We start from the raw sequence: 14,019 nt of genomic DNA on the forward strand, positions 1-14,019 counted from the left end.
GGTGGTTCTGTTTATAATCTTCAATAAAGGTATGTTGGAATAATGAACAGATACAAGCCAGTAGGCCACCAGGGTTTCCATAATTAACACAGTGTTGCTGAAATCAGTACGCTAGTAACTTCTGAACTAGCCAATGAGAAACCTCATTAATACTTAAAGGACCAATCAAAATAGTTCTTATCACTGGTAGTGCATTTGTTGTATTCCTTTCACTTTTGTGATACCATATTAGATAGAATCTATTTTTTTTAATTATGTTTGTGTCATATCTAAATAATAATGACCTGTAAACTTTTATGCAGCCTGCATTTTTCTCACTAGTCTTTTTCAAATTGTAAAAATCACATAAAGGAGTAACAATTGGTTAAAAGAGAAATAAGTAGATCAGGAAGACTGTGATTTCAGCTTCCCAGCTACTGAAAAAAGTCACTTTTTCATAACTTCATTTTTTTTAATGAGTTGAGATTTACTGCTTGAATGAATCTAATAAGTATCCCACTTAACTTTATTTGCCTAAAATATGACCTTTGAGAAAATGTAAGAGAGAGGTGGATGCTTCAGCACATCTGTTGAAGGTACTTTATTATTTATCTATGGATGACGACACTGGTTGGAAGGATTGCCTGGAGTTTAACTGGAAATCTGGAGTGCATTTCAGTAGGGAGGTTGAGTACGATAGTTATCCAGTGGTAGTTTTAGCTTTTTTTTCCAAAAAATGTTAATTGTATATCACAAATAGAACCTTCCAGAGTATGTGAGAGCTAGTCTGCTCTGTTGGGTGTTCATTTACAGTTCACATCTTTAGGCTTTCTGAGCTGTTTCTGATACTTTAATGATCTGAAGAAGAGCACCGGGAATTAAGGAACATGCACAAGAATGGTAGGGGTAGGTTCACAGGACTTGGGATCATTTTGGTTTCCTCTTTTGCTTTACGTTAAACAGACCCGATGTTATTGATGCTCAAGGAAAAGTTGAGTAATTAGGAGAGAGGAAAACAGAAGTCAGACTCTGAAATGAATGAATATACTATGGGGAAAGAAGAGTTGTGAGAGGTGTATTGAAATGAGGGAGCAGCACATGGAGTGTCTAGAGGAAATTGGTACTTAATTCCCACCTCAGGTTTTCTGAATTTATAGGACATTAACTCTTGGATGATATTTTTACTATTTAGACCAAAGTGTCTTTTATTTTTCAGAATGGAGGCTTCTAGCTTATACATCTTCAGTGTAGGAAAACTATCCATGGGAGAATATAAATCATATACTTTATGATATGAAGCAGTATTTTGAAATTACAGGAGCTGTTCAGCTCCTTGGCTTTTTTCTTCAAAATTATTAATGTTTAAGGATGGGAATATTAGGAAACTTATTCTCCAACCTAATTTTAGAATTTTCTCTAGCAAGGGAAGAAAAATGGCAATGATAGCTAGTTTTAGGTTGGTTTTTTTCTTTAATGGCGTCTCATCCTATTGCTTATCTTCCTGTACTCCTTTTAGAGTATTTACTTTTCTGGGAAGATACCAGTACTGCAGGCCTGGCTTAGTATACTGAAAGCGGTACAAGTGATTGAGTGGAAGGGGCTTCCTGTCCAGAATTCAGTCACATGAGCAGTGGAGAACCCTCTCTGGCCTGGATGTTAGCCCCACTTTTGGCTTTGCTTCCTGACAGCTCAGTCAGCTAGAGTCCTTGGAAAGAGTTCTTTATTCCTTCAATCAGTGACTCTTTGGTGCTTATGTGCCAGGCACTATTTTCAGTGCTTGAAATTCAGAAGTAAACGAGGCAAACAAGATCTCTACTTTCAAGGAGGAGGGTTAGATAATAAACAAACCAAAAAATTGGTAACATAATTTTAGATAGTGATAAATACTGTGAAGAATGTAAAACAGGAAATGATAGTGATTGGGTGCTAGAATGCAGCTAGAGGGACTACTTCAGATAGAATGCCAGGGAAAGCCTCTCTAAGGAAATAATACTTGAGCAAATACCAGAATGGTAAGAAGGAGCCAACTCTGTTGAAATCTAGGGGAAGTCAGAAGAGGCAGAGGGAGCATCAAGCGCAGGACCCAAAGGCAGGAAAGAGCTTGGCCCATTAGTGAAACGAAGAGCTGAGTCTAGCTGGGTTGTGGTGAGCATGGAGGAGAGTGATGATGAGATAAGGAAGGTAACAGAGCTAAATTACATAGGGTAGCACAGGATATGGTACAGGGTTCTTTTTAAGATCACTTTAGCTGCAGTAGAACAGTGAGATCAGAAGCAGGAAGACCCGTTTCAGAAGGTGGTTGTGGTAGACCAGGTGAGAGGTGATGGTGCTTGGACAAGAGTAGTAGCAGTGGAGATGGAAACAAGTGGATAGGCTTGTGGAGAAAAGCTCAGGCTCAGCACTTGGAAATTTGGGACAGACTTGGTCTTCTCATCTCTTTTGTGGATTTCTTCCTGGCATTCACTGAGCATGGGCAAGAAGTCTTTAGCCGCCTCATCCACCGCAAGTTGTTTCCTAAGAGTAAGCAAGGGAGAAAGCACAGATGCTTAAGGGAGGTAAAAGGATTATAGCTAAGAAGTTATAGTCCCAGACTGTGAGAGACTCTTTGAATGATGTGCTTTAGGGAACCTTGTAGGCTATAGTATGTTCCCCAAGTAGTTAAAGCAATGGGCTTCTTTTTATAAGATGAAGCTCCTTTCCAGGAGAACTGCAGCAGATATTGCTGCTAGGCTGAGGTCTGTTTTTACAATGAGTTTTAGACATTTGCAGTGTCCTGCTAACAAAGGTGGTTCTGGGTCAGCCCTTCTTGTTGTTATCTCTTACATATGGTATGAATTGCAAAGCCCTCTTAAACTAAAGATGGAGGATCCCTGGTCAGAAGAAGTATAATGAAGCCATATGTGATGTCTGCATCTGTGTTTTAAAATCCTTATACCTTTTCCAACAGTGTCTGCTGCACAGAGCTTTATATCCCCAGGAGCCTCTGCCTCCAATTCAGCAGCATATTTTGAATATGCTGGATCCCCCTACTGAGGTGACAGCTAAAAGTCAGATTGCTCTCTCTGAAATAAAGACTCTCTTCCCTCTGACCGAAGCAATCAAGAAAAAGGATCAAATAACTGCTCAGGACATTTTTCAAGACAAGTAAGTACTCTGTGTAGTTGCATTTGGAGTTGGAGTTTGTAAGATTGGTGGTAGTCTTAGAGGACTGTGGAGCATATGGGTTTGTGGAATTCCAAAGTGGGAGGAAATACCTTTTGATATCTTGATCCTTGCATTGAAAATATTGGCTTCTGATAGCTGTGAGAGGAGGATCCCTGTCATCATTTTTTATGCTTGCCGTTCACCTGGAATTGAGAGCTGCCTCCTGAGTTGCTGACTTTTTGATCAGCATCAAATTCCTGGTGAGATAAGGAGAGTAAGCAACGTTTTTGAAAATCTAAGGCTAAATTTTACCATTTTAAAGTAGGGAGTTAGGCATGAGGGGAGAAGACTAAGGGTACTGAATTACCTTTCTTTGGGTGTTAGGTGTCTGGAGAATGTCGGTGAGATTTTGGAGGAAAAGGGGAAAGAGGAGTGAAAAATATGACCGTTCTTTAGCTATTCTGTTAGTATGTCAGTGATGGGGTTATATCATTAGCACAGGGATGATTAACCAGTAAGAGCAGTATGCATCGGTTTACCGTAAGCAAGGTACACACGGGCTTAATTGTGCTTACTTACTAATCTGTAGTGCATTGTGCTTAAGCCTGTGTATACCTTGCTTATTGGGTAATCTATCCCTGCATTAGTGAAGTGTTTGTAGCTTAAGGATTGCAAAATGCCTGTTATATAATCCTTAAATGAAATTTATCTTTCAAGTGGCTATTAAATTTTTTGCCCCCTCATCAGATTCTGTTTAGAATCTGTGTTGATTTCCATTAAAAACAAAACCAAAACAAAAAACCAGTCCTTGTTCCTGATATCCAGAATCAGTTGGATGTATAACGTTGGTTTTACCAGGTTTAGGTTAACTGGTTACTGGTGACCTTTTTTTCCCCCCCAAATCAAAATGATCTATTCATTTCTTTAGGTTATATTTTGAAATCCATTTTTAAACCATAATTTCATTTATTTTTTTCTTCGATTTCCTTGCCACAGCTGTATTTTTATTGACAAAGTAAAGCTTATTATTTGTAAATACCCCAGTGTAGGAGTATTGAGCAGTTTCCAGAAACCTTCACAGGTTTCTATAAATCATTAATTTAGTCATATATCTTCCAAGTTGAATAGAAAGCTTTGCATTTTTGGTAGCTTTCTAGAGGTTAATACCCTAAGCTTTATCAGGATTGAAGAATATTTGTGAGATTGACAGATGCTGTACTGTGCATTCCTAAACACTTCCTGGAGAGGTTTACATTTCTTTTTAGTCTACTGTACTTATTACATAGGAAGACTGCCACTAAAAATCCACTTTCCCACTGCTATTCTCATCTGCCTGTATGCCTCTGAACTGGCAGTCTAGAACGATTCAGTGTAATTCTGAGTCCTTCTCTTCCCACTACAACCTTACTTTAGTCTCACCACAGTCACGTGGCTATTCTCTCTCTGTATATTAAAACTACAGTTCATGATCTTGATTACCTTCTGGTGTTTTGGGAAAGAAACAGGCCATTCTCCCCTCCTCCAGTTGATTAAAATGCAAATTAGCTGGTTAAAAAAACTACACCACATAGACCCAGAAGGCATTTGTTCTGTGATTTGATCCCTGCTGTGATTACACCTTCAACTCTGTTCCTACCACTCACTCTCAGAAAGCTAGAATGCACTGGGCTTCTTGTTTTTTGCTTCCACAATGGCTTGTGGTGTAGCCAAGTTATCTGCCTGGGGCCCAAAAATGATCTCACTCACACACACCTACTCACTACTATTTTCCACCCTTTCTTCTCAGAAATCTTAGTTTTTAAAAACTGCAGAAATGATGCATTTAATAAATGTTTATTGAGAACCTCCTCTCTTCAAGAATGACTCAGTTCCTTCTGCAAGATTCTTAAAACCTTCAATGTTTATGACAAAGCTCCAGTCAGCTTTAGAGGTAGGTTCCTTAAGGGGGAAAAATGGCTAACAATTAGCAGTGTTGTGTATATTCAGCATCCCTGTACTCAGGGTACATATGTCCAGTGTCATGGTGAGGAGTGAACAAATGTCTGTTCAGGAAGTGTCATCATCTAGGACAGGAGCCCTGAGCTGGGAATCACTGGGAACCATTCCAGCTTTGTTGCTCTTGATCTGATTTTGGTTAAATAATTTTTAGCTTTCTGTGATTTTTTTTCATCTAAACAACCTCATCTCAAGAGATATTATAAGGAACAATGAAATCACAGATATTAAAACATTTTGAGCTATTTGGAGGGAAGGCAATAGTCAAAAGTCAAAGCAATAATAGTAACATATCAATAAAATCTTTGAGCATTTGAGAAGGTCTCCTGTTTATGTTTGCCCTATTGATACCTAGTGTTAGAAGTGATTTCTTAATTTCAAGAAGGTAAGTGTACCATTTGACATTACAGTTACCTTTATCATATAAAAGCATTACTTCTCTTAATGTTGATGTGTTGTTGTTGTTAGGTGCCATCGAGTTGGTTCCGACTCATAACGACCCTATGTACAACAGAACGAAATGTTGCCCAGTCCTGCGCCATCCTCACAGTCCTTGCTACGTTTGAGCCCATTGTTGCAGCCACTGTGTCAGTCCATCTCGTTGAGGGTCTTCCTCTTTTTTGCTGATCCTCTACTTTACCGAGCATGATGTCCTTCTCAAGGGACTGGTCCCTCTTGATAACATGTCCAAAGTATGTGAGATGAAGTGTCACCATCCTTGCTTCCAAAGAGCATTCTGGCTGTACTTCTTCCAAGAGAGGTTAGTCTTCTGGCAGTCCATGGTATGTTCAGTGCTCTTCGCCAACACCATAATTCAAAGGCCGCAATTCTTCTTTGGTCCTCCTTATTCATTGTCCAGCTATTGCATGCATATGAGGTGATTGAAAATACCATGGCTTAGGTCAGGTGCACCTTAGTTCTCAAAGTGACATCTTTGCTTTGTTGTATAAGTGTTGATGCACACCCTTGAAATGAAAATGTCATCTTTTAGGGAACTTGCATGAGAATTACAATATCTTAAGTCTAATGCTACTTGTGCAATTGACTTATGAATGTGATCTTGGTTTCTTTTTGTCTCTGTGCAGATATTTCAAAGTTTTCTACTCTTTTCAAGTCCCCTAAGATCCCCTGTCAATCACTCTCAGCAGACAGCCTCACCTGACTAATGATTAAGACTCCAGGCTCCAGAGTCAGACAATGTGAGTCAGTCCCCTTGCTCTACAGTGTGACCTTAGGTACAGGTAGCTTATCCTCTCTAAGCCTCAGTTTCCTCATGGGCAAAGTAGGGATAATAGGACTACCTGTCTCACAGAGTTGTTAGGAGGAGTGAGTGAGTATTGTATACTGTTTATTGTTGTATCCCTAGAGCCTAGCACATAGTAACAGTACAGGGTGTGTGAGTAAAGGATTTTAAAAAATCCTAGTCATGTCCCTGGCACATTAGCAAGGATGATTTCATAGAGAAAATAGAAACCAATAGGTGGGAACTCCTTAATTTTGTAGCCCATTTTATCTAAAAATGTATCTGGATTTACATCTATTTTTATTTCCTTCTTTCCTGTCTTAGTGGAAGAGAGTGTGTCATCCTGTCCAGAGATAATTCCCTTACCCTTGCCCTGGGATCCCATCTTCTATCTCATATGGTAACTTAGTCCACTAATAATTTCTTCCTTCTTCTGTATTTTTAGCTTCTGCCTTTCTACCAGCTCCTTTCCTCTGCATATTAGCATTTTAGTTCTTTCATCTAAACCAAAATAAAATAATCCCCTCAGTTTCCTTCCTCTAATTAACCACCCTATCTCTGGGTAGTGCAAATGGTTCACTACCTCAGCTGCTAATTGAAAAGTTGGAAGTTTGAGTCCACCCAGAGGCACCTCAGAAGAAAGGCCTGGTGTTCTTCCAAAAAATCAGTCATTGAAAACCCTATGGAACACAGTTCTACTCTGACACACATGGAGTTGCCATGAGTCAGAATTGACTTGATGGCAACTGTGTTTTTTTGTTTGTTTGTTTTCTCCCATAAGCCAAGCTTATCGAAAGAATAGTCTACATTGCTTCTCTTTTCTCAGTTCCTATTCTCTCAGGCTTCTGCCCTTACCACTTCCCTGAAATTCATCTTCCAAAGGACACTAACTGCTAAATTCACTTCAGCTTTGCAGTCCTTTTCTTTCTTGACCTCTTTGTAGTACTCGACATTGCCAATTATTCTCTCCCTCTTAAAACTCATTTATCTTCCTTAACTCCATCTCCAGATTTTTTTTTTTTTTTTCCTAAATCTTTGACAACTCCCTCTCAGATTCCTCTGGGGGCTGCTTTTCTTTCTCCAACAACCTTAAATGTTGATGTTCTGTAGGATTTATTCTCAGAAATACCTAACGTCTGTTGAACGCAGCTATAATACTGAGTGCTCTGTCCGTTTGGATCCTCTTGGCCTTCCTGTGAAGTAGGTTCTTTTATTGGCCGTATCTTAAAGCTGAGGGAACGGAGGCTTACAGAGGACTAAGAAACTCGCTCAAGATCACAGTAGGTAGGTGTTGGAGTAAGAATTTGAGTGCAGGTAGTCTGACTCCAGAGCTTGCACTCTTAACCATTATGCCATATTGCCTTAGCAATGTGTATCTGCAGACCTTTTGTTATTTCACATACATGGCTTAAAAAACTGCTAAATATCTGTCTGCAGCCCAGATTTCAATCTTATCCACTGGCTATCTTAAGTGTCTCAAGTTCAGTATGTCCAGAAATGACTTCATTGTCTTCTTTCTCCTTCCATACCCATGCTCCTTTCAAACTCTGTCTTCTTCATGCTGTGATCTTTATTTCAGTGAATGGCATCCAGTTTCCTGGGAGTCACCCCTTTTCTTTACTGTCCATATCTAATTGGTTTACCAAGTTGTTTTAAATTGACCTCAAATCTACCTCTTTCACTTCAGGTTAGTCTAGTGGCTAATAGCGTTGATTCTGGAGTCAGATAGATTTGGATCTTAACCCAAGCATTGCCCCTTAGTAGCTGTTGAAATTGGCAAGCTGGTCTGTGTCAAGTAGAAATAACAAATAACTGCCTTTCGGGAAGCTGTGTAGGAGGATGTTTAAGAATACTAGATTAGTTCTGAATTCTTACAAATCATGTCCTTTAAACAAGGGGTTAGGCCCTTTCACCCCTTGATTCGCTCATCTGTAAAAGGCCAATGATAGTAACTAACTCAAAGGTGATTGTGAAATTTAACTGAGCTATTTTAAATGTGCTTATTATTAGCATAGTGACCAGCACATGCTAAGAATTAAAAAAAAAAAAATGTTACTAGCATCGCCCATTGCCATTGCTTTTATTCAGGCCTTCTCATTTTTAGCCTGCTTTACTGTGATAGGAGCCCTGGTGGCGAAGTGGTTGAGAGCTTGGCTGGTAACCAAAAGGCTAGCAGTTTAAATCCATTAGCTGCTCCTTGGAAACCCTATGGGGCAGTTCTGCTCTGTCCTATAGGGTGGCTATGAGTCAAAATCAACTTGACGGCAACAGGTTCGGTTTTTTTGGTTTTTTTCTAAGATAACCTCTTGACTGATTTCTCTTGATTCTAGTCTTATCCCTTTCTCATCCATTCTGCAATTCTGCTGCCCGAGTGATTTTTAAAAAACAAATTTAATCACATCACACCCTTGCTTAAAATTTTCTGATGCAATAATTCTTCATCTTTTTTATTTTTTTTAACGGACCCTTTTGATAATCTGATAAAAACTGTGAACCCCCTCCCCAGAAAAATGCCCTTGACATACCAAGTTTTGCATGTAACTTTAGATGGCTCACAGATTCCTTGAAGCTATCCTTGGACCCCTGACTGAAAACCTTTGCTTTAATGACTTTTCATTACCTTCACCATAAGATCAAACTCTGTCATACGAATAGGAAAACCCAGATAAGCAAAAAGAAGTATCTATCTATAATCCAACTACCTAGAGAAAACCATTTCTTTCCTCATATTGTTAATGCCTATAATTTATATATTTTCTAGCTTCATCTCTCACTATTTCCTGGCTTGCACCTGATGCTCCTGCCCAACAAAAGGGACATGCCACTGGTCACAATATTTTAATTGTTTTTATACTTATCTTTTTTATTAGGCCTAACTTCTTGGAGATGTTGAGTATGTATTAATTTTTGTATATCAAGAGTTCAGAGTCTAGCTTTGTGCCTAACACATAATATGTACTTGGTAAACGTTTGGCTAAATAAGTTAATTATAAAATTTACATACATTTTTGAAAGGAAATGAGAAAGGGAGAAAGAGCAATAAATTATTCATGGTCCCACTCCCCAAATACAGCAACTATTAACATTTATATGTCTACTATGATCTTGCATGGGTAATATCTGCCTTCTGGGACTCAGCTCCTCCATAGATCATTTGGAAATGATAGTCCCACTTCACATAGACATTAAGAGTTTAATATATTTAGAATTCCTAATAATGCCGTTAAGTGATCTCACCTTGAGGATATGAACCATATAAAAATTTTTACTACTTTCTGCTTATTTCTGGGGCTGCTTTTACCTGCCTGGTACTGGAGAATTGGTGTCTATGTCTACTTCCCTTTCTTCCCTAGATCTTATTTTGGAGTGCTTAAGAAATTCTTCATGTGACTCATCCTTGTATTCCCACAGAACTTAGCATAGTGCTTTGCATGTAGCAATGCTCCTTAACACCACTCTGTATGTGAATTTGTATTTTTGAAAAGAGAATAGTTGAGTAGTTGATATCCTAATGGTACTTTTCATTATAGCATTTTTCTGATGAGAAAACTGATGCTCAGAGACAGTAGTAACTTACCTAAGTTTCCAGGGCCAGTCTGATCTGTAGCAGTTCCCTGTTGTTGTCTGTCTCTTGGGGATAACTGGCAAAGGTTACCTGACATGGTCATGGCCATTTTTTATTTTTTTTAAATGCACTCAAATTCTAATGGAATTTTTTACTTCCTTGGGTAAGTGCATTTTTCCTCCATTTTTGCCACCAACGCTTTGTGTATTTTTTATTCTACTTGCAAGGAAGGAGCTCCAGATGACTCACCCCCTTTTAATGTTTCTTGATCCTCATCCTTCTGTCTTCTGCTTGCCTCTTCTCTGCTTTTCAGAAGGGTGGGGGGGAAGCCAGCGGTGAATGGGAAAGATGTCGAGTAATAAAACTTTATACTTCGTTTTTGTAAAGCTGTGATGATTAGTCCTTTCATCTAGCTGTAAGAGGTGATTCATTACTGAAATACCACTGAGGTAGCCAGTTTATGCCTTAGTTTTCTTTGCTTTGTTTTCAGGATTACCTTTTTCAAGCTTCATTGTCTGAAGGTTGGAGTTTAAGAAAAAAAAAATTAGAAATACTGTATCTTATAGTTACTAATTTCTCTTATCATTTTGCCATTTCTTGACAACTGTTTTTACCCTTGATAGATTATTATTTCTCTTGGAGAAACATCTTTATATCTTTATGTTCAGCAGCTTTAAGGGAGATTATGGGCAGAGTCTTTGGATTCGGTTTTCTTCTCTTTGGCAATTAATTTGACCTCCTCTTGACTTTAAGGCAGGTTATTAAAGCCACCATGTTATTTGAGGCATACTGTTTGATACACTTTCTTTGAGTTGTGCTTCCCCTATAAACAGATGTGATTGGACTCTTATTAGCATATTGCCTAAAACAGAATTAGATTTATAAAAGAAAAATTAGAAGTTTTCTTTTGAAAGTTTTTTTTAATAGTTTAAGATTTCTGTAAGAGCAAGCTCTTGCATATTTAATTAAGAATTGTCTGCTGAGTTTTGAGAGCTTTAAGTAGAAGCTTATAAAGCTGTTGCATACACGATAGAGAAGGTGCGTGATTAGACACGAAGGTCTTCTGTGTATATGGAAGGCTAATAGCTATCAATTCTGAGACAGGAACTAGCAAGTAATATGTGAAGGGTAAATGGATTTCTTACTTAAATGTTAAGTTTCCATTACCTGTGCTTGTAGGTTCATCTTTCGAAGCAGAGTTTGTGATGTGACTGCTAATTCTGATGTCTGTATCGCTGCAAAACAAAGCCCGGCTGCTTCGGGCAGGCAGCTGTCAGAAACTGAGGCTGGCAGTGGGAGGTGGGCTATTTGTAAAGAAGGACTAAGTGTGGATGTTTATCTTTGATGCTTGAAAAATAACTTTACACTTTTCACATCAGCAATTCTGATTTTTGTATTGCTTCTTTTAAGAGGGGGAATAAATGCATTTTTTTTTTTTCCCCAGCCATGAAGAGGGACCCGACTCTAAAAAACGCAAGACTGAGGAAGGGGACATCCACTTTAGTATCTCCAGCATGACTGAGGGCAGTGTCACCAGTGTAAGCGGAGCTCTTCCACTGTGCTTCCCCCTTTAGCAAGGTTGGGGCTTAGCGGGGAGAGCGTCAGTTTCTGCTAGTCCTTTAATGCATCACTTTCTCTGCTCCTCTATATGTAAACTGGAAAGGCTCTTTCTACCCATCTTCCTTTACATTAATTATTATCAGTGAATTATCTATAGAATTACCTATATAATACACAGTATATAGACTTCCATGTAATATATAGAGCATGGAACAGCTCAGTGGTAGCACTTTATGTAGTTTTTTTTTTTTTTTTGGGGGGGGGGGCGGGCTTCATTTTGCAGCTTTCCATTGCAGTTATTCCAAAATGATAGATTAACTAGGAGCTAATAATGTGGGTCTTAATCTCCAAGTATGTAAAATTTAAAACAGTATAACTCTCCCATTTCCTTTTTAGTATACAACTTCAGAACAGGAGTCATAGTTTAGGATTCGCCTAAACTACTGTTCTTTGATACTTGAGTTTTTTTTATTTAATGAGAAAGTTTTTGGAACTTAAGTGTATTACCTTATTTTAAGTGGCATTATTTTTAATCAACAGATCTTAAAAATTGTCCCTTATTGGCAAAGTACACTAAATAGGATAACCAGCACAAGGATGTCCTTTATTCCCACCTCAAACAGATATGTTCTTAGAAAAACTGAATGTCTGAAAAGTGATTTGGATTTTATATCAATGTTTACTCTTACGTAAAGGAAAAATTCATGACCTTATTTGCTCTGAGAGCTTTTTTTGCTTCTATACCAGAGCAAATTAGAAACCTTAGTACACTTTGTACTCAAGTTTACCAGCCAATATAGGAAGCTCGTTTTCTTCCCTGTGAGCTGAGCGGTGCTCAGGTCCTGTTAAGGAAGGGACTGGAAGATTAAAAACATAGGTATGATCAGAAAGTGCCATGTTGTGTGGCAGAGAGTTGCATCTTTGAAGCTTTCCCACCTAGCACTGCAGTACATTTTTCCACACTGTCTGCTTTTACTTTTGGGGGACATGTTCAGCTTGGGCGGTTTTGTTTACGGTACCAAAACTTCAATGCCAAAGGACCAGCAGTGGGCCCCCAAAGAGGTCAGTTCAGTGACTCAAGCATCAGGCTATTTCTCATGTTACCTTAACAGGTCAAATATGTTTTAAACTGACCTCACACTACACAGTCCTCCCCTTCCTAATTGGTTGGATGTCAGGATGCCCAGGCAGTCCCTGCCACATAAAGGCTTCAAGCTGGGCTGGCTGGTGGATTGGTTTGTAATACCTCTAACCCCTGTGGAAAGAAGTCAGCTTGCATAAAGAGAAGTGCGTGAAAGTACAGATGGCAGCTATTTGGCCACAGGAGTCTGCTAGCTTTTATATATAGTTTTATATATATATATATATATATAATATACATAAAATATATAATTTTGTTGTTGAAAATATACACAGCAAAGCATACACAGTTTCTACATGTGACATTGATCACATTCTTCGAGTTGTGTAACCATTCTCACCCTCCTTTTCTGAGTTGTTCCTCCCTCATTAACATAAACTCACTGCCCCCTAAGGTTTCTGTCTCATCTTTTGAGTTACTGTTGTCAATTTGATCCCATATAAATAGTTCTTAAAAGAGCGTAATGCTCAAGGCAGACATTTTTTACTAGTTAAGCTAAACTATTGTTTGGTTTTAAGAAGACTTCAGGGGATGTTTTTGGTTTAAGGTTTAAAGATTATTTCAGGGCAGTATACTGTTTTAGGGGTTCATCCAACCTCCATGGCTCCAGCAAGTCTGGATTCCATGAGAATTTGAAATTCTGTATTTTCTCATCTAGCTTTTTAACAGAGCCCTGGAAATGAAAATGACTAGAAAGGGCCTTGTCTTTGTCTTTGGTTTTATTTTGTAAGAGCACACTTACTACGTTAAGCTTCTTGTATTGCCTGGAGGCACTGCCAAAAGAGAAGTGATCTGCAGGTTTGTTGTCTGTGGGTGTGTTCTAGGTTGGAAGTGTGAATCCTGCTGAAAACTTCCGAGTTCTAGTGAGACAGAAGAATGCCAGCTTTGAGGAAGGTGAGTGACACACCGTTTGCTTTGCATCTAAGAAGGTATTTCATTGGTTTAACTGATTTAAAATCTAATTAATAACAGCAGCCTTTTGTTATAATGCTTTATAGACCTTTGTGATTGTCCCTTATTAGTGAACTTCCCAAGGCACCCTTGTGAGGTAAGCTCAGCACAGGTCTGCCCAAAAAAAGAACTGATTTGTGGGTTTCCCTGTTATAAAAACTACAAGCCAGAACCTTACTATTCTCAGTTCCACTTCACTGAATTTCTTTAGGGTCTTGTGAGTGAGCATGGAATAAATATTTTTGGGTCATATCTTCCTAGTTTCAGAGATACATACATCTTATTTCAATTCTGAGGATATTGGTCCCATTTATAGCAGTCCCAGAAAGAACTTGGCACTGTCCAGAGATACCCTTCCAACATTGACTACATCCTCACATTTTTCTCATCAGATATAACCTAGCGTTCCATTTAGTCTTGGGATAATACCAAAACAACTTT

General features: G+C 38.6%; 1 protein-coding gene across 3 annotated transcripts in view; it reads left to right on the forward strand.

Annotated features, from left to right (window-relative positions):
* The window catches only part of XRCC5 (X-ray repair cross complementing 5), an 89,987-nt gene that overhangs the window by 33,619 nt on the left and 42,349 nt on the right, over positions 1-14,019 (forward strand). For all 3 annotated transcript variants that reach the window (XM_004376381.2, XM_023731275.1, XM_023731276.1), the window contains 3 exons: positions 2,927-3,123; positions 11,371-11,464; positions 13,452-13,521. In XM_004376381.2, coding sequence (XP_004376438.2) covers positions 2,927-3,123; positions 11,371-11,464; positions 13,452-13,521 — 361 coding nt within the window. The remainder of the gene's footprint in view (positions 1-2,926; positions 3,124-11,370; positions 11,465-13,451; positions 13,522-14,019) is intronic.

The sequence above is a fragment of the Trichechus manatus genome, unplaced genomic scaffold (assembly GCF_000243295.1).
Source record: "Trichechus manatus latirostris isolate Lorelei unplaced genomic scaffold, TriManLat1.0 scaffold00041, whole genome shotgun sequence".
NCBI lineage: Eukaryota > Metazoa > Chordata > Mammalia > Sirenia > Trichechidae > Trichechus > Trichechus manatus.